Raw genomic sequence first — 24,367 nt, 5'->3', positions numbered from 1 at the left:
ATCAACAGTAATGGTCATATGATTTCAGAACTACCTTACTCATCAAAATCAGAGTTGTGGTGGAGGGGTGTTATTCCAGCTGGGGGTCTGTGACCAGTGGTGTTTTGCAGAGATTTGTGCTTGGACTGTTTGTTTGCAATTTAAAATTTGAGAAGATGCAGTGAAGAAGATTGTCAAAGTATACCGCAGGATATGGATCAATTACAGAAATGGGGGAAGAAATGGCAGATGGAGTTTAATCCAAGCAAATGAGTGGTGTTGCACTGTGAGAGGTCAAATAAAAGGGAGAATATATGATTCATGGCAAGACCCTTAACAGCATTGACGTGCAGAGGGATCTTGGGTTCAAAATCCAAAACTCTCTAAAAGCGGCAACACAAGTAGACAGAGTGGTAAAGAAGACATATGGTGTGCTGCCTTCCTGGTGCCAGGATCCAGGATGTCACGGACAGAGTGCAGAAAATCCTCAAGGGCGAAGGTGAACAGCCAGAAGTGGTAGTGCATGTCGGCACATACGATGTCGGAAAGAAGGGGATGAATATTCTGCAGCGTGACTTTAGAGAGCTCGGAAAGATGCTGAAAAGCAGGACCTCCGGGGTGGTTATCTCCGGTTTGCTTCCAGTTCCTCGTGCTGGCAAGAGCAGGAACAGGGAGATACGGGACCTGAATGTGTGGCTGAAGAACTGGTGCAGGGGGCAGGGATTTAAATTCTTCGATCACTAGGATCTGTTTTGGAGTAAGGGGGGAACTGTACAAAAGGGACGGATTGCATCTTAACAGGTGGGGGACCAGCATTCTGGCAGGCAGGTTTGCCACTGCTACACGGGTGGTTTTAAACTGAATAAGGGGGGTGGGGTGTCAATGGGATAGTCAAGGACCGAGTTAAAGGGAAAGAGAATAAAAGAATAGTTAATGACCCCAGAATTAATGGGAAAGGAAGCTCACAAAGGGATAGGAGAGTATGGCCAAGCGTAATAGGGATCGATGTGAAAGGGGAGATGTGGAAGGAATTAAAAGTATTGTATATGAATGCGCAAAGTATAAGAAGTAAAGTAGATGAGCTTGAGGCTCAGTTAGAAGTTGGTAGATATGACATTGTGGGGATTACTGAGACATGGCTGCAGGAGGATCGGGCCTGGGAACTTAATATTCAGGGTTATACATCCTATAGAAAGGACAGGCAGGTGGGCAGAGGAGGGGGGGTTAGCTCTGCTGGCGAGGGATGGAATTCAGTCCCTTGCGAGGGAAGACATAGGGACTGACAAGGTAGAGTCACTGTGGATTGTGTTGAGGAATTGTAAAGGCAAGAAGACACTAATTGGTGTTATCTACAGACCCCCAAATAGTAGCCCGGATGTAGGGTGTAAGCTGCAGCAGGAGTTAAAACTGGCATGTAACAAAGGTAATGCCACTATGGTGACGGGGGATTTCAATATATAGGTAGACTGGGAAAATCAGGTTGGTTAAGGACCCCAAGAAAGAGAGTTTGTAGAATGCCTCCGAGATGGATTCTTAGAGCAGCTTGTAATGGAGCTGACCAGAGAAAAGGCAATTCTGGATTTAGTGTTGTCCAATGAACCAGATATGATAAGAGAACTCGAGGTAAAGGAACCGCTTGGAGGTAGTGATCATAATATGATTAGTTTTAATCTGCAATTTGAGAAGGAGATGGTTAAATCGGAAGTGTCAGTGACGCAGTTGAACAAAGGGGACTACGAAGGCATGAGAGGGGAGCTGGCCAAGGTAGACTGGAAAGGGATCCTAGCAGGAATGACGGTGGAACAGCAATGGCAGGAATTTCTGGGCATAATCCGGAAGATGCAGGATCATTTCATTCCAAAAAGGAAGAAAGAATCTAAGGGGAGTAGAAGGCAACCGTGGCTGACAAGAGAAGTTAGGGATAGAATAAAAATTAAAGGAAAGATGTATAACACAGGAGAGCCTTTCAAAGGGTCACCAACACCGCACAAAAAATCACTGGCTGCCCACTGCCTTCCCTGAAGGACATCTTCAGCTCTCGCTGCCTTGGCAGGGCAGCCAACATCCTGAAGGACCCTTCCCACCCTGGACACAACCTGTTCCACCTGCTGCCCTCTGGCAGACGGTACAGGTCTTTCAAAACTCGCACGAACAGACTCAGAGACAGCTTCTACCCCATAGCCATACGTGAACTTAACAATGCAAAATAAGAAATAACACTCACATTCAACTGAATGGTTCTACCTCAGCTGCTATTGTTATTTATCTGTAATTTTTTTAATTTTATATGTATATATTTTTACCTTTTCTTATATATTTAAAATTGCTCTTGTGAATAGCACCGTGGGATTGACTTTTAAATTTCGTTGTACCATGTGCAATGACAATAAAGAGATTCATTCATTCATTCATTCAAAGAGTAGCCGGAAGCCAGAGGATTGGGAAACTTTCATAAGACAACAGAAGGAAACAAAACGGGCAATACGGGCTGAAAAGATGATGCACGAAGGGAAACTGGCCAGGAATATAAAAAAGGACAGTAAAAGCTTCTTTAGATATGTTAAGGGAAAAAGAGTAGCAAAGTCAAATGTGGGTCCCTTGAATGCAGACACGGGTGAAATTATTATAGAAACATAGAAACATAGAAATTAGGTGCAGGAGTAGGCCATTCGGCCCTTCGAGCCTGCACCGCCATTCAATATGATCATGGCTGATCATCCAACTCAGTATCCCGTACCTGCCTTCTCTCCATACCCCCTGATCCCCTTAGCCACAAGGGTCACATCCAACTCCCTCTTAAATATAGCATTTATGGGCAACAAGAAAATGGCAGAAGAGTTGAATAGGTACTTCCGATCTGTCTTCACTAAGGAAGACACATACAATCTCCCAGGTACTGGAGGACAGAGGATCTAAGGGGGTAGAAGAACTGAAAGAAATGTTAATTAGGCAAGAAATTGTATTGGGTAGGCTAACGGGACTGAAGGATGATAAATCCCCTGGGCCTGATGGTCTGCATCCCAGAGTCCTCAGGGAGGTGGCTCTAGAAATAGTGGACGCATTGGTGATCATTTTCCAATGTTCAATCGATTCAGGATCAGTTCCTGTGGATTGGAGGATAGCTAACGTTATCCTACTTTTCAAGAAACGTGCGAGAGAGAAAACGGGGAATTACAGACCAGTTAGCCTGACTTCGGTGGTGGGAAAGATGCTGGAGTCAATCATTAAAGTGGTAATAATTGGGCATTTGGATAGCAGTAAAAGGATTAGTCCAAGTCAACATGGATTTATGAAAGGCTTGACTAATCTTCTGGAATTTTTTGAGGATGTGACAATTAAAATGGATGAAGGGGTGCCAGTGGATGTAGTGTATCTAGACTTTCAGAAAGCCTTTGATAAGGTCCCGCACGGGAGACGGGTGACTAAAATTAGAGCACATGGTATTGGGGATAGGGTGTTGACATGGATAGAAAATTGGTTGGCAGACCGGAAGCAAAGAGTAGGAGTGAACGGGTCCTTTTCAGAATGGCAGGCAGTGGCGAGCGGAGTGCCGCGAGGCTCGGTGTTGGGGCCGCAACTGTTTACCATATGTATTAATGATTTGGAAGAGGGAATTCGGAGCAACACTAGCAAGTTTGCGGTTGACACAAAGCTGGGTAGCAGTGTGAACTGTGAAGAGGATGTTAGGAGGTTGCAGGGTGACCTGGACAGGTTGAGTGTGTGGGCAGATGCGTGGTAGATGCAGTATAATATAGATAAATGTGAGGTTATCCACTTTGGTGGCAAAAACAAGGGGGCAGATTATTATCTCAATGGGGTTAGGATAGGTAAGGGGGAGGTGCAGCGAGACCTGAGTGTCCTTGTACACCGGTCACTGAAAGTTGGCTTACAGGTACAGCAGGCAGTGAATAAAGTTAATGGAATGTTGGCCTTCATAACAAGAGGATTTCAGTATAGGAGTAAAGAGGTTCTTCTGCAGTTGTATAGGCCTCTGGTGAGACCACATCTGGAGTATTGTGTACAGTTTTGGTCTCCTAATTTGAGGAAGGACATCCTTGTGATTGAGGCAGTGCAGCGTAGGTTCACGAGATTGATCCCTGGGATGGCGGAACTGTCATACGAGGAAAGATTGAAAAGACTAGGCTTGTATTCACTGGTTTAGAAGGATCAGGGGGATCATATAGAAACATATAAAATTATAAAAGGACTGGACAAGCTAGATGCAGGAAAAATGTTCCCAATGTGGGGCGAGTCCAGAACCAGGGGCCACAGTCTTAGAATAAAGGGGAGGTTATTTAACACTGAGGTGAGAAAAAACTTTTTCACCCAGAGAGTTGTGAATTTATGGAATTCCCTGCCACGGAGGGCAGTGGAGGCCAAGTCACTGGATAGATTTAAGAGAGAGTTAGATAGAGCTCTAGGGGCTAGTGGAGTCAAGGGATATGGGGAGAAGGCAGGCACGGGTTATTGATAGGGGATGATCGGCCATGATCACAATGAATGGTGGTGCTGGCTCGATGTGCCGAATGGCCTGCACCTATTTTCTATGTCTATATCTATGTCTATGTATGCTTCCCTTCATCGTTCGCGGAACTATAAAAGTCAGTCCAGTTATGTATATATTAATTTTATTGGATCATCCAATTTTGGAATAAGTTCATTGTAAATATTCAAAATGTGCTGATAATAATCTTAATCTGCTATGAATTCAAATTAATGGTAGCCTTTTGATAATAATAATAATAATAATAATAATAATAATAATAATAATATTGCCTTGCATGATGGAATTTTCAAAAATTCCAAAATAGTTCACAATTAAAGGAGCTAAGAAATTACTCAAAATTTAAAGTGCAATGGATGTAAACATTGCAAAAATCAACATTATCATTTTGATTACATAATTTGCAATTTATTAAATTATATAATTTGTATAATTATAAAAGCCCACCAATGCCTTTACTTCTTGAGGAAGCTGAAGCGTGCTGGCCTCAGCACCTCAGTCCTGACATCAATTTACTGGTCTGTGGTGGTGAGCAGCCTCACTTCGTGTATCACAGTGTGGTATGGAAACTGCTCTGCTGCTGACAGGAAGGCGTTGCACAAATAACTGCCCCCCTGCCATTGAGCACATTTACATCAGCAGGTGGAAGAGCAGAGCCTCAAACATCACGAAGGACCCCACCCACCTGGCAAATGGACTCTTGGCCCCCCTCCCCTCAGGGAGAAGCTGCGCAGCATAAAGGCCAGGCCAACACGGCTGAAAGCCAGCTTCTTTCCCGAGGCCGTGAGACTTTTAAACTCCCTACCTCACTGACTGAACCCTCACTACCTCAGTGAACTGTCTGCTGCTACTGCTGCTGCTATGGACATTATTATGCTGCTGTCTTTTAACCATGCTGCTTTTTTACTTTTTACTATTTATTCATAGGCTCATTATTATTTAGATTTTATTGTGGAAGGTTTTTATGTTAGAATTTATTGATGTCTTTACTGCATTTTATTGATATCTTACTGCACTATTACGCTGCTCAGTCCTGAGTACAAATTTCGTTCATGATTCATGTGGAAGCATGTTTTTATCGAATGACAATAAATAAAATGAAATGAAATGAAAATGAAATGAACTTACCTGATATGGCTAACATTTTGGCTTCCAAGAGAGTTAGAAGTTGTGTTTCAATATCGCTTACTTTCTTGCCGAAGTTACTGCACAGCTTTTGACTGCTGCAGACCTGAACATATAAAATGCAACAACTATTTGTGAAAGCTACGTTATGGTCCAGTTTCAAAAAACACAAAGTTTGATTATCACTCAGTGATGAAAACAACACTATTAGTACAGGTGCACAACCTTTTATCCGGAGTTCCGGAAACCGAAAAGCTCCGAAAACCGGACATTTTTTCCAGGATGTCGTCTGCACACCAAAGCTCGCGTTTGGCGCCAAACTTGACCCAAAACGACCCACGGTCAACCCAGGTCTGTACTACTGTAGCAGCTGCCTCCTCCCCGGAGACCGGGGAGACTCTTAAACATCTGTAAATCATTGCTTAAATGTTAGTCAGTTAGTTTGGAGGGCGTTTATGTGAAGGGCGGTGGGGGGGGGGGTTGGGGAGTGAAGGGGGAAACCTTAATTCTTAGTCCCCTCCCTGGTCGGAGAGGCGGGGAGCGGGCAATGCCTTACCGGGTCGCCGTGCAGTAAAGCTCCGGAGCGCTGTGGCCGCCGACTCCCAACATCGCGGAGCTGGGGCTGCGGGCGTCCGGCCGCGGGCGGCGCCGGTTGTAGCTCCGACCCCGGCAACTCTACCCCTGGCTGCGCGGCGCTCCAAATCCAGCGCGACCCGCGGCCGGACGCCCGCAGCCCCAGCTCCGCGATGTTGTGTGTCGGCGGCCACAGCGCTCCGGAGCTTACTGCACGGCGACCCGGTAAGGCATTGCCCGCTCCCCGCTGGTATCCCAGCGTTGCGACGCCGCTGGATTTGGAGTGCCGCGCAGCCAGGGGTAGAGTTGCCGGGGTCGGAGCTCCAACCGGCGCCGCCCGCAATGATTTACAATGATTCCCCGGTCTCCGGGGGGGAGGCAGCCGCTCCAGACTTTTCAAGCCGCCCGCGCCTACCTAAACTACGCTAAAAATCTTCCATTCGGAAATCCGAAAAATTCCGAAATCCGAGAAGTGTCTGGTCCCAATGCTTTCGGATAAAAAGTTGTGCACCTGTATTGGCATTGGATAGGTTTTGGGCCAAACGTAGGTAGGTGGGGCAGTGCAGATGGGCGATGTTGATCTGCATAGGCAAGGTAGTCCGAGGGCCCCATTTCCACGATGCATGATCTTCTATCTTCCATCTATACATAACTAAAACTCTGATCTTGTTATCTTCCGGTTTAGCAGTCTCTCTTTTTGCGCAAAAACGGTTCGCGATACCGCTACGATTTTTCACCAGTTCACTCACCGTTCTCCTGTGCTGCGAGTCCACCAAGCAGCCCAGCCACAAGCAGCCTCGGCTCGCCCTGCCCCATGCAGCAGCCCCACTCCACGCAGCAGCCCCGCTCCACGCAGCAGCCCCCCTCCACGCAGCAGCCCCCCACCACGCAGCAGCCCCCCACCACGCAGCAGCCCCGCCCCAAGCAGCAGCCCAGAATAGGAGACCGGACCCAGCTCAGAGTCGGAGACCCAGCCCAGAGTCAGAGACCCAACCCAGCCCGGAGTTGGAGTCGGATATGTTGCCGATGTCGTCAAATGGGAAGCGGAGACTCTGATCCCGGCGGAGAACGACCAGTGACCACTGTGAGTCCCCATTGCACCTCCGATTCCAGCCACTACCTCTCTGGTCCCCCTCGCTGGCTTCTCCCACCCCCTCCCCCGCGATGCCCTCTGATCCAAAGATCCTATAGCGGAGCAAGATAGACCACTCCTGCTAAATGTAATGGGCTGACGTGTAGTACGCAACGGAGTGGAACGTGGGCTTTTTTTCCATCCATTTCAGTAACCCGACCCGACTCACAATGTAATCAACGTTGCGGGGGAACAGTTTGTGTTAATAAATTATAATTCTGAAAATGAGGAGAAGATTTTTACCCAATAACTTTTATTTTTACAAGGATGTTTCCGTAATCAGCTTCCGTCTCCGCACTAGTACCTTTGCTCCGCTATGGGATCTTTGGTGCGAAGACAGAAGCCGGTTACGGAAATGGGGCCGAAAATTACCCATGAATCTGCCCATGACCGTACTACGTCTTTTTAGTCGAGTGGGCTATCTTGCTTGCTATAGGATCTTTGCTCTGATCCCCCTCACTGGCTCCACCCCCTCCCCGTGATGCCCTCTGATCCCCCTCGCTGGATCCTCCCCCCTCACCCATGATGCCCCCCTCCCGCCCATGGCTCTTCCCCATCTTTTCTCTGAGCTCACTCCCCACAAAGGTGTTGCACGATCGCAATCAGAGATCTTATAAGCATTCCAAACAAATTGAGATTAAAATTTCAGGTCCAGGCATACACATGTTGTTTGAGAGAAGGTGGGAGTGGAGGAAAAGTAAAGAATGACGACTGGAATATGGAGACTAAGATTCACGGGAAAAACAGAGCAATTATGAGGGAGAGAATAAATGACAAGGATGGCCAGGATGGATTAGAGGTGAAAAGAATGTAATAATCTGGAGAAAACGAATCAGAAATTAATGCTTGCAACTGGAAATGAAAAATCATGGCTTTATTTTCCGGGGCGGCGGGGTTGGGAAGGCAGTGGCAAAAAAAGGGCAGTAATTCAGCAATGTGGATAGAAAATTAAGATGAAATACTGATGAAACAAGAGGAAATAGATTGGTAAAGACAAGAATGAATAAAAGTTACGAGCCATATCAAGTAATTGAGAGTGGCAAGGGGAGGTGAGTGAGCGAGATGAGGGCATGGGAGGCATGAAAAGAGAATGAGGAATAAATGATAAGGCAAAGTTTAACAGGAAATTCAAACAGCACAATGAAGACAATGATTAACGCATGTTGTAGTCAGGAGCAAAGTGATTTTGACATACAAGTATATAGTTCCCAGAAAATGACATCACAGGTAGATAGGCTTTGGCCTATTGGCCTTCATCAGTAGTGAATTGAGCATATAAATTGGGATGTTATGTTACAGTTGTATAAGATGGTGGTGAGGCTGTACTTGTAGTACTGTGTTCAGTTCTGGTCAAAGGACAAAGGACATTTATTGTCAAATACACCAATTGGTGTAGTGAAATTTGAGTTGCCATTGCAGCACACCAATAAAAATAAACACAACATTAATGAATTTAACATTAAACATAAAAACATCCCCCCACAATGGTTCCCACTGTGAGGGAAGGCAGCAAAGTTCAGTCCACTTCCTCTATGTTCACCCGTGGTCGGGGCCTATTGAGGCCTCCTCAGTCGCCGCAACGGCCCTCTCGCCGGAATGATGGAACTTCGGCGTCGGAAGAACACTTCAGTGGCTTGGTGTTCCAAAACGGTCGCTAGCTACCAGAGACCGTGGCTCCCGAAGTCCACAGGAGCTCCAACACTGGCGATCTCAGCGAAAGATCCCAGGGTCCACGAGTGTTCAAAGTCAGCGCGCCGCGGCTGGACGCTCCGCAGGCCCCACAGCTCCACGATGTTAAAGTCAACAGTCACAGCACACCGGAGCTCCACACGGCTACCCGGGCAAGGCATCGCCCGCTCCGCGATGATACCTCCAAAACAAAACTTTTAAGAAACTAAAAATAAAAAAAGGGTTGACAAACTAACAGCTGCAGGCGAGAATGCCACACTATGGCGCCACCACTATCACTCAATGTCATTAAGCTGGAAAGAGTATTGAGACGAATTACGAGAATGTTGCCTGGAATCGTGGGCCTGTACTATAGGAAGAGGTTGGACAGGCTACAACTTTATTCCTTGGGTTGCACTGCAGGAAACTGTGAAGCGAATAGAATCATGAGATGAATATATAGGTGAATGCACAGTCCTTTTCCAGGATACAGGTATCAAGAAACAGGGGGCATTGATTTAAGGCGAGAGGGGAAAGATTTATTAGGAACTTGAGAGGCGATGTTTTCACACAGAGGCTGGTTACGCATATGGAATGAAACATAGAAACATAGAAAATAGGTGCAGGAGTAGGCCATTCGGCCCTTCGAGCCTGCACCGCCATTCAATATGATCATGGCTGATCATCCAACTCAGGATCCTGTACCTGCCTTCTCTCCATACCCCCTGATCCCTTTAGCCACAAGGGCCACATCTAACTCCCTCTTAAATATAGTCAATGAACTGGCCTCAACTACCTTCTGTGGCAGAGAGTTCCAGAGACTCACCACTCTCTGTGTGAAAAATGTTTTTCTCATCTCGGTCCTAAAGGATTTCCCCTTTATCCTTAGATTGTGACCCCTTGTCCTAGACTTCCCCAACATCGGGAACAATCTTCCTGCATCGAGCCTGTCCAACCCCCTAACAATTTTGTAAGTTTCTATAAGATAACCATATAACCATATAACAATTACAGCACGGAAACAGGCCATCTCGACCCTTCTAGTCCGTGCCGAACACGTATTCTAACCTAGTCCCATACACCTGCGTTCAGACCATAACCCTCCATACCTTTCCCGTCCATATACCTATCCAATTTATTTTTAAATGATAAAAACAAACCTGCCTACACCACCTTCACTGGAAGCTCATTCCACACAGCCACCACTCTCTGAGTAAAGAAGTTCCCCCTCATGTTACCCCTTAACTTCTGTCCCTTAATTCTCAAGTCATGTCCCCTTGTTTGTATCTTCCCTACTCTCAGTGAGAAAAGCTTATCCACGTCCACTCTGTCTATCCCCCTCTGGGCTCCAAAGAATAAAGCACTAACTTGTTCAACCTTTCTCTGAAACTTAGTTGCTGAAACCGAGTCAACATTCTAGTAAATCTCCTCTGTACTCTCTCTATTTTGTTGACATCCTTCCTATAATTAGGCGACCAAAATTGTACACCATACTCCAAAATTGGCCTCACCAATGCCTTGTACAATTTTAACATTACATCCCAACTTCTATACTCAATGCTCTGATTTATAAAGGCCAGCACAACAAAAGCTTTCTTTACCACCCTATCTACATGAGATTCCACTTTCAGGGAACTGTGTACAGTTATTCCCAGATCCCTCTGTTCACCTGCATTCTTCAATTCCCTACCATTTACCATGTACGTCCTATTTTGATTTGTCCTGCCAAGATGTAGCACCTCACACTTATCAACATTAAACTCCATCTGCCATCTTTCAGCCCACTCTTCCAACTGGCATAAATCTCTCTGTAGACTTTGAAAATCTACTTCATTATCCACAACCCCACCTATCTTAGTATCATCTGCATACTTACTAATCCAATTTACCACACCATCATCCAGATCATTGATGTACATGACAAACAACAGTGGACCCAACACAGATCCCTGTGGCACCCCACTAGTCACGGGCCTCCAACCTGACAAACAACCATCCACCATTACTCTCTGGCATCTCCCATTCAGCCACTGTTGAATCCATCTTGCTACTCCTCCATTAATCCCCAACCATTGAACCTTCTTAACCAACCTTCCGTGAGGAACCTTGTCAAAGGCCTTACTGAAGTCCATGTTTACAACATCCACTGCTTTACCCTCATCAATTTCCCGAGTAACCTCTTCAAAAAATCCAAGAAGATTAGTCAAACATGACCTTCCAGGCACAAATCCATGTTGACTGTTCCTAATCAGACCCTGTTTATCCAGATGCTTATATATATTATCTCTAAGTATCCTTTCCATTAATTTGCCCACCACTGACTTCAAACTAACAGGTCTATAATTGCTAGGTTTACTGTTAGACCCCTTTTTAAACAATGGAACAACATGCGCAGTACGCCAATCCTCCGGCACTATTCCTGTTTCTAATGACATTTGAAATATTTCTGTCATTTGATCCCCCTCAATCTTCTAAATTCTAGCGAATACAAGCCGAGTATATCCACTCTTTCTTCATATGAAAGTCCTGACATCCCAAGAATCAGTCTAGTGAACCTTCTCTGTACTCCCTCTCTGGCAAGAATGTCTTTCCTCAGATTTGGAGAACAAAACTGTACACAATACTCCAGGTGTGGTCTCACCAATGCCCAGTACAACTGCAGTAGAACCTCCCTGCTCCTATACTCAAATCCCTTTGCTATGAATGCTAGGGGGCGCCGTCCTGTATGGTATGGCTGCCCAGCCTGCAGCTGTCTGTCTTTTCATCTCTTTTTTTTATTTTTAGTTAGTTAAAGTGTTTTTGTTCTGGAGTTCTAATCTTTATGTGGGGGGTGGGGGAAGGGGGAAACTACCTTTCAGGGTCCCTAACTGGTCGGAGAGGCAGCTTTTCTCCGGGCTGCACCGTCGATCTGTCCTCGCGGCCTACCATCGGGCCTGGAGGGGCGTTTCCTGCGGGGACCGCCCAGAACCTCGGCTGGAGCGCTATCGCGGAGTGGAGCGGGCGATGCCTTGCCCGGGTCGCCGCGCTGGAACTCCGGTGAGCTGAAGACCGGCGAGTAAAACATCGGGGAGCTGCGAGTCTGCGGAGCGGCCAGCTTCGGGCGGCAGCGCTGAACTTTTCAACGGGAGTCTGGGATCGCCAGTAGTGGAGCACCATCCGGCACAGCCTTGTTGGCTTCGGAAGCCGTGGTCTCGAGTAGGGAGGCGTCCGTTCCAGGTGTTCCATGCCGCTGAGAAGATTCTCCCGACGGCGGAGCAACATCACCTGGCGAGAACGGCCTGGAACATCGGGCCTCTGTAGCAGCGATTGCGGAGGCCTCAATAGGCCTGACTATGGGTGGACATGGGGATGGGACTGGACTTAGTGCCTTCCCTCATAATGGAAACCATTGTGGGGGGATGTTTTTTATGTTAAAGTTCTTTATTATTGTCATGTTTGTATTCTTTTTTATGTGCTGCATTGGCAACAAGAATTTCACTACACCTAGGTGTATGTGACTAATAAAGAAACCTTTGAACCTTTGAACATACCATTCGCTTTTTTCACTGCCTGCTGCATCTGCATGCCTACTTTCAATGACTGGTGTACCATAACACCCAGGTCTCGTTGCATCTCCCCTTTTCCTAATCGGCCACCATTTAGATAATAGTCTACTTTCCTGTTTTTGCCACCAAAGTGGATAACCTCACATTTATCCACATTATACTGCATCTGCCATGCATTAGCCCACTCACCCAGCCTATCCAAGTCACCTTGCAGCCTCCTAGCATCCTCCTCACAGCTAACACTGCCCCCCAGCTTTGTGTCATCCGCAAACTTGGAGATGTTGCATTCAATTCCCTCATCCAAATCATTAATATATATTGTAAATAGCTGGGGTCCCAGCACTGAGCCTTGCGGGAACCACCCTAGTCATTCCCTGCCATTCTGAAAAGGACCCGTTTACTCCTACTCTTTGCTTCCTGTTTGCTAGCCAGTTCTCTATCCACATCAATACTGAACCCCCAATACCGTGTGCTTTAAGTTTGTATACTAATCTCTTATGTGGAACCTTGTCGAAAGCCTTGTCGAAAGCCTTCTGAAAGTCCCGATATAACACATCCACTGGTTCTCCCTTATCCACTTTACTAATTACATTCTCGAAAAATTCTATAAGATTCGTCAGACATGATTTACCTTTCATAAATCCATGTTGACTTTGTCCAATGATTTCACCACTTTCCAAATGTGCTGCTATCCCATCTTTAATAACTGACTCTAGCAGTTTCCCCACTACCGACGTTAGACTAACTGGTCTGTAATTCCCCGTTTTCTCTCTCCCTCACTTTTTAAAAAGTGGGGTTACATTAGCTACCCTCCAATCCTCAGGAACTACTCCAGAATCTAAAGCGTTTTGAAATATTATCACTAATGCATCCACTATTTCTGGGGCTACTTCCTTAAGTACTCTGGGATGCAGCCTATCCGGCCCTGGGGATTTATCGGCCTTTAATCCATTCAATTTAATTAACACCACTTCCCGTAACATCAGTTCCTCCATCTCATTTGACCCGCGGTCCCCTGCTATTTCCAGAAGATTATTTATGTCTTCCTTAGTGAAGACGGAACCAAAGTAGTTATTCAATTGGTCTGCCATGTCCTTGTTCCCCATGATCAACTCACCTGTTTCTGACTGCAAGGGGCCTACATTTGTTTTAACTAATCTCCTTTTCTTCACATATCTATAAAAACTTTTGCGGTCAGTTTTTATGTTCCCTGCCAGTTTTCTTTCATGATCTATTTTCCCTTTCCTAATTAAGCCCTTTGTCCTCTGCAGGACTCTGAATTTCTCCCAGTCATATAACCATATAACAAATTACAGCACGGAAACAGGCCATCTCGACCCTTCTAGTCCGTGCCGAACACATAATCTCCCCTAGTCCCATATACCTGCGCTCAGACCATAACCCTCCATTCCCTTCCCATCCATATAACTATCCAATTTATTTTTAAATGATAAAAACGAACCTGCCTCCACCACCTTCACTGGAAGCTCATTCCACACAGCTACCACTCTCTGAGTAAAGAAGTTCCCCCTCATGTTACCCCTAAACGTCAGTCCATTAATTCTCATGTCATGTCCCCTTGTTTGAATCTTCCCTACTCTCAGTGGGAAAAGCTTTTCCACGTCAACTCTGTCTATCCCTCTCATAATTTTAAAAACCTCTATCAAGTCCCCCCTTACCCTTCTGCGCTCCAAAGAATAAAGCCCTAACTTGTTCAACCTTTCTCTGGTCAGCAGCGGCTTCTGCAGCCTGTCCGCGTTTTTATTATTTTTGTCTGTGTTTTTATGTAGTTTTTGTTATTTTATGTTGGGGGGGTGTGTGTGTGGGGGGGAAACTTTTGAATCTCTCCCTGCACTGGAGACCCGACCTTTTCTCGTCGGGTCTCAGCTGTCGTTGGGGCCGCAACGAGGAGCGGCCTCCAACAGGAAGAAGCCGGGGACTCAGGTGCCGACTCACCTCACCGTCGCGGAGCTGGCCGAGACCGGAGCGGGTGGAGCGGTGGAGGAGCGTTGCCGCTGCCACTGCTGCTGCTGCTGCTGCTGTGATTCGGAGGCTGCTGCTGCGGGTTTGTGGACGGCGGCACCGGGAGCCCGCGGCTCCCTGGAGGGAGACCGCTTTTCGGGGCTCCTGCAACGGCGACTTCTCCCGCCCGAGTTGCGGGGTCGAAGAGCTCCTGGAGCGGGGCTTAGCATCACCGCCCCGCGCGGCTTGGAATGCGGGACTTTGCGAGCGCACACCGGGGGCTCCAACATCAAGACCCGGTGTGCGACCTCGCACCACCCGGCGTGGCTTTAATGGCCGCGGGACAATCGCCATCGCCAGCCGGGGGCTTTGACTTTGACTCTGACATCGGGGGGGAGAGAGTGCAGTGGAGAGAGAAGTTTATTTGGCCTTCCATCACAGCTATGTGATGGATGTTTATGTAAAATGTAATTATGTTGTGTCTGGGGTCTATTTGTGTGTAATGTATGGCTGTAGAAACGGCATTTCATTTGGACCTCCAGGGGTCCAAATGACAATTAAATATACTCTTGATACTCTTGATACTCTTGATAACTTAGTTGCTGAAACCCAGGCAACATTCTAGTAAATCTCCTCTGTACTCTCTCTATTTTGTTGACATCCTTCCTATAATTAGGCGACCAAAATTGTACACCATATTCCAGAATTGGCCTCACCAATGCCTTGTACAATTTTAACATTACATCCCAACTTCTATACTCAATGCTCTGATTTATAAAGGCCAGCACACCAAAAGCTTTCTTGACCACCCTATCTACATGAGATTCCACTTTCAGGGAACTGTGCACAGTTATTCCCAGATCCCTCTGTTCACCTACATTCTTCAATTCCCTACCATTTACCATTTACCAGAGCAGTCCTCTGGTAAGCTGCTTTTTCTGGCTAATTTGTACGCTTCATCTTTTGTTTTGATACTATCCCTGATTTCCCTTGTTATCCACAGATTCACTACCTTCCCTGATTTATTCTTTTGCCAAACTGGGATGAACAATTGTTGTAGTTCATCCATGCAGTCTTTAAATGCCTTCCATTGCATATCCACCGTCAACCCTTTAAGAATCAATTGCCAGTCAATCTTGGCCAATTCACGTCTCATACCCTCAAAGTTACCTTTCTTTAAGTTCAGAACCCTTGTTTCTGAATTAACAATGTCACTCTCCATCCTAATGAAGAACTCAACCATATTATGGTCACTCTTGCCCAAGGGGCCACGCACAACAAAACTGCTAACTAACCCATCCTCATTACTCAATACCCAGTCTAGAATAGCCTGCTCTCTCGTTGGTTCCTCTACATGTTGGTTTAGAAAACTATCCCGCATACATTCCAAGAAATCCTCTTCCTCAGCACCCCTGCCAATTTGATTCACCCAATCTATATGTAGATTGAAGTCACCCATTATAACTGTTTTACCTTTGTTGCACGCATTTCTAATTTCCTGTTTGATGCCATCCCCAACTCCACTACTACTGTTAGGTGGCCTGTACACAACACCCACTAGTGTTTTCCGCCCCTTAGTTCTACCCATATCGATTCCACATCCTCCAAGCTAATGTCCTTTCTTTCCATTGCATTAATCTCCTCTCTAACCAGCAACGCTACCCCACCTCCTTTTCCTTTCTGTCTATCCCTCCTGAATATTAAATATCCCTGGATGTTGAGCTCCCAGCATTGGTCACCCTGGAGCCATGTCTCCGTGACCCCAACTATATCATAATCATTAATAGCTATCTGCACATTCAACTCATCCACCCTATTACGAATGCTCCTTGCATTGAGACACAAAGCCTTCAGGCTTGTTTTTACATCGCTCTTACCCCTTATACAATTATGTTGAAAAGTTGCCCTTTTTGATTTTTGACCTGGATTTGTCTGCGTGCCACTTTTACTTTTCACCTTGCTACCTATTGCTTCTACCCTCATTTTACACCCCTCTGTCTCTCTGTTCACACATTAAACACTCTGCAGTCCGTCTGTCGTTTTTTTTTTGTTGTCTCATTTGATTGTAGTTTAAAGTGGTTTTTATAAAACTGGATATGTGTGTGGGGGGCGGGGGGTTGGGTGGGGAAACTTTTAAAATCTTTCCCCTGCACGGAGAACCCGACCTTTTCTCTGTCGGGTCTCTGTTGTCGTTGGGGCCTAGCACTGTGGAAGGGCCTCCAGCCGGAACGACCTGGGGCTCCAGTCGCGGAGCTGCGGACCTACTTACCATCATGGAGCTGGCCGAGTTCGGAGCGGGAGAAGCGGTGGTGGCGCGCTGCTGCGACCCGATCCCAGAGATTCGGAGGCTCCAACCGCAGGTCTGGTGGACAGTAACACCGGGAGCCCGCGGGTCCCTGCTGGGAGACCGCTTTTCGGGGCTTCCGCAACGGCGACTTCTCCCGCCCGAGTTGTGGGGTTGAAAATGATCTGAAGCAGGGCCTTACATCGCCCGGTGCGGCTTTAACGGCCGTGGGACTTGCTAGAGCACGCCTGGGGCTCCAACACCAAGAACCTTGCATCACCCGGCGCGGTTTTAATGGCCGCGGGACACTTACCATCGCCCACTGGGGGCTTTGACTCTGACATCGGGAGGAGAATGAGGAGTGCAGGGGAGAGATAAGACTTTGCCTTTTATCACGGTGTGGAGGAAATTCACTGTGATGGATGTTTGTGTAAATTGTGTTGTGTCTTGGTTCTTTTTCTTGTGTGTATGACTGCAGAAACCAAATTTCGTTTGAACCTCAATGAGGTTCAAATTACAACAAATAAATTGTATCATTGTAACAACCCCACCACCTCTTATTCCCGGTTTATACTTTTTTTCTTTCCCCCCTACATGTTGGGTCTGAGTGCTTCCCTCCTCTGCCTCCTGCCTCACACAGTCTACTAGCTTTCTCTATTTGAGTCCCTCCCCCCAACCGTTCTAGTTTAAAGTCTCCGCAGTAGCCTTTGCAAATCTCCCCACCACGATATTGGTACCCCTTGGGTTCAAGTGCAACCCGTCCTTTTTGTACAGGTCCCACCTTCCACAAAAGAGGTCCCAATGATCCAGAAACTTGAAATCCTGCCCTCTGCACCAGTCCTTCAGCCATGCATTTATCCTCCACCTCGCTCCATTCCTACTCTCACTGTCACGTGGCACAGGCAGTAATCCCGAGATTGTTACCTTTGCAGTCCTTCTCCTTAACTCTCCTCCTAACTCCCTAAATTCTCCTTTCAGGACCTCTTCTCTTTTTCTACCTAAGCGCCAGAGGGAATGATTAAAGCAGGTACAATAATATTTAAAGAACATTTGGACAGGTTCATGGCTAGGAAAGGTTTAGAGGGATATGCACCAAACATGGTATATGGGACTAGCTTAGATGAGGCATCTTGGCCAACATAAACAAGTTGAGCTGAAGGGCCTGTTTCTGTACTGTATGACTATGACTCTAGGTGGTGGAGAAGAGGGAACTTGAGTTTATGCAGCTCACGATTCCGATGGAGAAAAGAGAAAGCCTGTGATCAATCAAGCAGTGCCTACAGGTTTCCTATTAAGATTGCAGAGCGTGCCTGCTCCTCCAGGTATACAAGGAATGCTACTACCTAACAGCTGGTCATTCCTGCCAGATTTCCCAAGCTCGGAGAAATGCAAGAGAACTTGAATTTAAAAATCAGGATTCTTATTTGAAATAGAGAGTTGTTAAGCTGTCAGCACCTTTGCTCAAAATTGTGATTAAAATCATAGTACTGTATGATTGTTCAAATGCCAGTATACACATTCATCCTATGCAACAAACTATGTTTTTGATTTGAAAAAAAAAAGAATTATGGTATTTGGCAAAAGATTTATCAGCAGCTAGAAAGTACTTCACACAACATTTAAGTCAGGGAAAGCCAATGAAATAAATTTATTTGTGGGATCACTCAGAATCAAACAGTAAGGGAGACAATGCCAGCTCTGATGGCATAAACCAATTTCATTTTGGAAACCCAGCTCATTCAGATTGATGAGCAAGCCAAATGCCAGATAATCAGAATTTAACAAGACATTATATACAATTTTTATAACAAATCTGAACGAGCTTAAATGAGTAGATCTTTATTTTTAATTAATTTATAGGGCAAGGGCATTGTCAGCAAAGCTAATAATTACTGTCCATCCCTAACTGGCCGCACTATTTTGATATCGAGATGCCTCTTGATGTATGGCAATCTTTCAAAGCCATTGAACTGGAAGTTTTTAGCATTAGTACTAACAATACTGAAGTGTTCATATATTTCCACTGAGGAAGGGTGAGCAACATGCAGAGGAACCTGCAGTTGGCAGCATGTCCATGCACAAGCAGCTGTACCATGGCAGTGGAGGTGACATGTTGCAGATGGCATTGAGAGAAAGGATTATACATTGGTGAGAGAATGAATGAAGAGGGATGCCTTTGTCTTGAACGGCATCTGGGTAAGTTGAAGTGGAATAAGGATAGAAACATAGAAACATAGAAATTAGGTGCAGGAGTAGACCATTCGGCCCTTCGAGCCTGCACCGCCATTCAATATGATCATGGCTGATCATCCAACTCAGTATCCCGTACCTGCCTTCTCTTCATACCCTCTGATCCCCTTAGCCACAAGGGCCACATCTAACTCCCTCTTAAATATAGCCAATGAACTGGCCTCAACTACCCTCTGTGGCAGAGAGTTCCAGAGATTCACCACTCTCTGTGTGAAAAAGGTTCTCCTCATCTCGGTTTTAAAGGATTTCCCCCTTATCCTTAAGCTGTGACCCCTTGTCCTGGACTTCCCCAACATCGGGAACAATCTTCCTGCATCTAGCCTGTCCAACCCCTTAAGAATTTTGTAAGTTTCTATAAGATTCCCCCTCAATCTCCTAAATTCTAGAGAGTATAAACCAATTCTATCCAATCTTTCTTCATAAGACAGTCCTGACATCCCAGAAATCAGTCTGGTGAACCTTCTCTGCACTCCCTCTATGGCAATAATGTCCTTCCTCAGATTTGGAGACCAAAACTGTACGCAATACTTCAGGTGTGGTCTCACCAAGACCCTGTACAACTGCAGTAGAACCTCCCTGCTCCTATACTCAAATCCTTTTGCTATGAAAGCCAACATACCATTCGCTTTTCTTTACTGCCTGCTGCACCTGCATGCCTACCTTCAATGACTGGTGTACCATGACACCCAGGTCTCGCTGCATCTCCCCCTTTCCCAATCGGCCACCATTTAGATAATAGTCTGCTTTCCCGTTTTTGCCACCAAAATGGATAACCTCACATTTATCCACATTATACTGCATCTGCCAAACATTTGCCCACTCACCCAGCCTATCCAAGTCACCTTGCAGTCTCCTAGCATCCTGCTCACAGCTAACACTGCCCCCCAGCTTAGTGTCATCCGCAAACTTGGAGATATTGCCTTCAATTCCCTCATCCAGATCATTAATATATATTGTAAATAGCTGGGGTCCCAGCACTGAGCCTTGCGGTACCCCACTAGTCACTGCCTGCCATTGTGAAAAGGACCCGTTTACTCCTACTCTTTGCTTCCTGTTTGCCAGCCAGTTCTCTATCCACATCAATACTGAACCCCCAATGCCATGTGCTTTAAGTTTGTATACTAATCTCTTATGTGGGACCTTGTCGAAAGCCTTCTGGAAGTCCAGATACACCACATCCACTGGTTCTCCCCTACCCACGCTACTAGTTACATCCTCAAAAAATTCTATAAGATTCGTCAGACATGATTTACCTTTCGTAAATCCATGCTGACTTTGTCCAATGATTTCACCACTTTCCAAATGTGCTGCTATCCCATCTTTAATAACTGACTAGCAGTTTCCCCACTACCGATGTTAGACTAACTGGTCTGTAATTCCCCGTTTTCTCTCTCCCTCCCTTCTTAAAAAGTGGGGTTACGTTTGCTACCCGCCAATCCTCTGGAACTACTCCAGAATCTAAAGAGTTTGGAAAGATTATTACTAATGCATCCACTATTTCTGGAGCTACTTCCTTAAGTACTCTGGGATGCAGCCTATCGGCCTTTAATCCATTTAATTTACCCAACACCACTTCCCGACTAACCTGGATTTCACTCAATTCCTCCAACTCCTTTGACCCGCGGGCCCCTGCTATTTCTGGCAGATTATTTATGTCGTCCTTTGTGAAGACGGAACCAAAGTAGTTATTCAATTGGTCCGCCATATCCTTGTTCCCCATGATCAACTCACCTGTTTCTGACTGTAAGGGACCTACATTTGTTTTAACTAATCTCTTTCTTTTCACATATCTATAAAAACTTTTGCAGTCAGTTTTTATGTTCCCTGCCAGTTTTCTTTCATAATCCATTTTTCCTTTCCTAATTAAGCCCTTCATCCTCCTCTGCTGGTCTCTGAATTTCTCCCAGTATGCTGCTTTTTCTGGCTAATTTGTACGCATCATCCTTCGCTTTGATACTATCCCTGATTTCCCTTGTTATCCACGGATGCACTACCTTCCCTGATTTATTCTTTTGCCAAACTGGGATGAACAATTTTTGTAGTTTATCCATGCAGTCTTTAAATGTCTTCCATTGCATATCCACCGTCAACCCTTTTAGAATTAATTGCCAGTCAATCTTGGCCAATTCACGTCTCATACCCTCAAAGTTACCTTTCTTTAAGTTCAAAACCATTGTTTCTGAATTAACAATGTCACTCTCCATCCTAATGAAGAACTCAACCATATTATGGTCACTCTTGCCCAAGGGGCCACGCACAACAAGACTACTAACTAACCCTTCCTCATTACTCAATACCCAGTCTAAAATAGCCAGCTCTCTCGTTGGTTCCTCTACATGTTGATTTAGGGATGAGAGGAAAATCTATCTGTCTATCTATCTGTCTGTCTGTCTGTCTGTCTGTCTTGTCTGTCTGTCTGTCTATCTATCTATCTAATAATCTATCTATTAATCTATCTATCTATCTAATAATCTATCTATCTCTCAAATAATCTATCTAATAATCTCATTTTATTTCTATAGTGTTTGATTGTTTGTGTGCCGGTTTGTACCTATATTCGCGCAAAAACGATACACGATAGCACTACAATTTTTGCACCACCTGTAGATTAACCCTTATTAATTCATACCATTTATCACCTTCACCACACAAATATGCATGCCACCCTTTACATGGAGGATGCATGGTCCAGTGGCATTTGCCCAAAAGAGTTCTTTGCATCTAAGACAGAAAAAACTGTGGCTTTACCCAGGTTGGCAGCGACTTCCTCCACCGTCCGCATTGGGTGGTGTGGCCGTTTGATGGCAGTATTTAAATCCTTAGGGTTGATGCAGATCCTTATTTCTTCTTTGTTCTTCATGACTGCTGCAACCATGGAGACCCAAGAGGAGGGGTTGTTGACAGGGGCTATTACACCCAGTGATTCCATTCTGTCTAATTCAGCTTTGACGCGGTCCTTCATTGCATGCGGGATTTTGAAAAAAACTTGTGGTGCTCCATGATAACGTTGGTGCGAAGTTGGCACAGGTCTCTGAACTTTCATAGGAGGCAGACCGGGTTTCTGATGGATTCTGCTGGGGTCACAACATGTGTTACCAGATAGGTATGTTCTGGGACGTAGTGGAAATCCTGTGCACGCAGGGCAGCCTCTGTGCCCGCCACATTGAGGAGAATCGACGCAACAGTGTGGGGTACAGCTCCAGAGTGGGCACCATCGATGAAAATCCCGAATTCCACTCGAAGATGCGCCACCATCATCAATATACACGAGAGAGAGAGAGAGAGAGAGAGAGAGAGGGGGGGGGGGGGGGGGGGGGGAACTGAAGTCAATGAACAGCATCCTCACATAGTCCCCCCCTTCTGGCTGTCAAAGTGAGAGAGAGTGGTGTGCAGAACCTGAGAGACCACATCATCCATGGATCTGTTTGGACGGTATGCGAACTGCAGCGATTCCATGGTGCGAATGGGGGCGCTGCGAGCCAGCAGCCCTGCCAGCATCGTGTTAGTTTTTCTACTTTTTTTGTTTTTTTAGTGTGTCTTAATGTGTGTTTTTAATGTCTGTGGGGGGGGTGGTGTGGGGGGGGGGTAAGGGGGAAACCGCTTCGGTCGCCTCCTCCACGGAGAGGCGACTTTTTCCATGTCACCTCCCCCGTGGCCTAACATCGAGGATTGGTGCAGCCTTTCCCGGAGTCGGGCCCGGGGCTTCAGCTGCGGGCGCAGCGAGGCCGATTTCGTCGCGGAGCGGGCTAGCCCTCGCCGGGGGTCGCCGGAGAGGACGCTCCGTTCGCTGCAGCCTGAAACCGCGGTCTGCGGAGCTCCAGATGGCCGGCTTCCGGAGCTGGGATCCCTCGTTGGGGACCCAGGAGGAGAAGAGCTCCGACCGCCGGCTTCTACCGCGGGCGCGGCAGGAACTTACCATCCAGAGCGGGCTCCCTCACCGGGGATCCTTGGAGAGGAGCTCCGACCGCTGGCCCTGCAGTCTGCGGTGCTTCTTGCTGCGGCGCGGCCGGGACTTTAGATCTTCGGCCTGCGGTCTACACCAACTTGAAACCGCGGTCTCCGGTGGGACGGCACCGCTTCAGGTACCTCTTACCTTGTCTGAACATCTGGACGCCCGCAGCGGCGACTGCGGAGGTTGAGGTCCCGACCACGGGGGAAAATGGAGGACTGGCCTAATGTTGTGCCTTCCACCACAGTGATGAATGCTGTGGTGGATGGTGGTGTTAAATTTTTATTGTGTATTGTGTGTTCTTTTTTTATTGTACCGCTGATGGCAAATTCATTTCACTGCACTTTATGTGCAAGTGGCGAATAAAACTTGACTTGACTTGGAAGGAAGGCGCAGATGTGGTTCTTGATCAGCCTCTCGAAGCATTTCATGACTACCGAGTTGAGGGCCACCGGTCGGTAGTCATTCAAGCAGGCTGGAGAGGCATTCATAGAAACATAGAAAATAGGTGCAGGAGTAGGCCATTCGGCCCTTCGAGCCTGCACCGCCATTCAATATGATCATGGCGGATCATCCAACTCAGTATCCTCTACCTGCCTTCTCTCCATACCCCCTGATCCCTTTAGCCACAAGGGCCACATCTATCTCCCTCTTAAATATAGCCAATGAACTGGCCTCAACTACCCTCCGTGGCAGAGAATTCTACAGATTCACCACTCTCTGTGTGAAAAATGTTTTTCTCATCTCGGTCCTAAAAGACTTCCCCCTTATCCTTAAACTGTGACCCCTTGTTCTGGACTTCCCCAACATTGGGAACAATCTTCCTTCATCTAGCCTGTCTAATCCCTTAAGAATTTTGTAAGTTTCTATAAAATCCCTCCTCAATCTTCTAAATTCTAGTGAGCACAAGCCGAGTATCCAGTCCTTCTTCATTTAAAAATAAATTGGATAGTTATATGGACGGGAAAGGTATGGAGGGTTATGGTCTGAACGCAGGTGTATGAGACAAGGGGAGAATACGTGTTCGGCACGGACTATAAGGGTCGAGATGGCCTGTTTCCGTGCTGTAATTGTTATATGGTTATATGGTTATATGAAAGTCATGCCATCCCAGGACTGGTACAATGGTGGATCTTTTGAGCAGGCAAGGACCACAGACTTGGCCAGGGAGATATTGAATATTGTGGTGAGCGCTGGAACAAGCTGAATAGCACAACACTTTAGTACTCGCCCAGATATACCATCTGGGCCTACAGCTTTCCACATGTTCATACGCATCAGAGCTCTCCTCACGTCGTGCTCAGTCACCGAGAATGTGTGCACATCCCCAGTGGTGGAACTCCCTGCAGCCACACTAGCCAGTATGCTGGCGGTGTTGTTGTTAGCCGGCGAGCTA

The 24,367-nt window shown here is 46.5% G+C and overlaps 1 protein-coding gene across 3 annotated transcripts in view; it reads right to left on the bottom strand.

The window, feature by feature from the left end:
• Positions 1-24,367, bottom strand: part of disc1 (DISC1 scaffold protein) — an 86,677-nt gene that overhangs the window by 24,300 nt on the left and 38,010 nt on the right. For all 3 annotated transcript variants that reach the window (XR_008723432.1, XM_055635183.1, XM_055635184.1), the window contains exon 8: positions 5,612-5,714. Coding sequence is in view for 2 of the 3 variants with exons in the window: in XM_055635183.1 (XP_055491158.1) it covers positions 5,612-5,714 (103 nt within the window). In the remaining variant the exon portion in view is untranslated. The remainder of the gene's footprint in view (positions 1-5,611; positions 5,715-24,367) is intronic.

Source organism: Leucoraja erinacea, chromosome 5, assembly GCF_028641065.1.
Source record: "Leucoraja erinacea ecotype New England chromosome 5, Leri_hhj_1, whole genome shotgun sequence".
NCBI classification, from domain to species: Eukaryota; Metazoa; Chordata; class Chondrichthyes; order Rajiformes; family Rajidae; genus Leucoraja; species Leucoraja erinaceus.
This window is presented reverse-complemented; position numbering and strand designations above follow the sequence as displayed.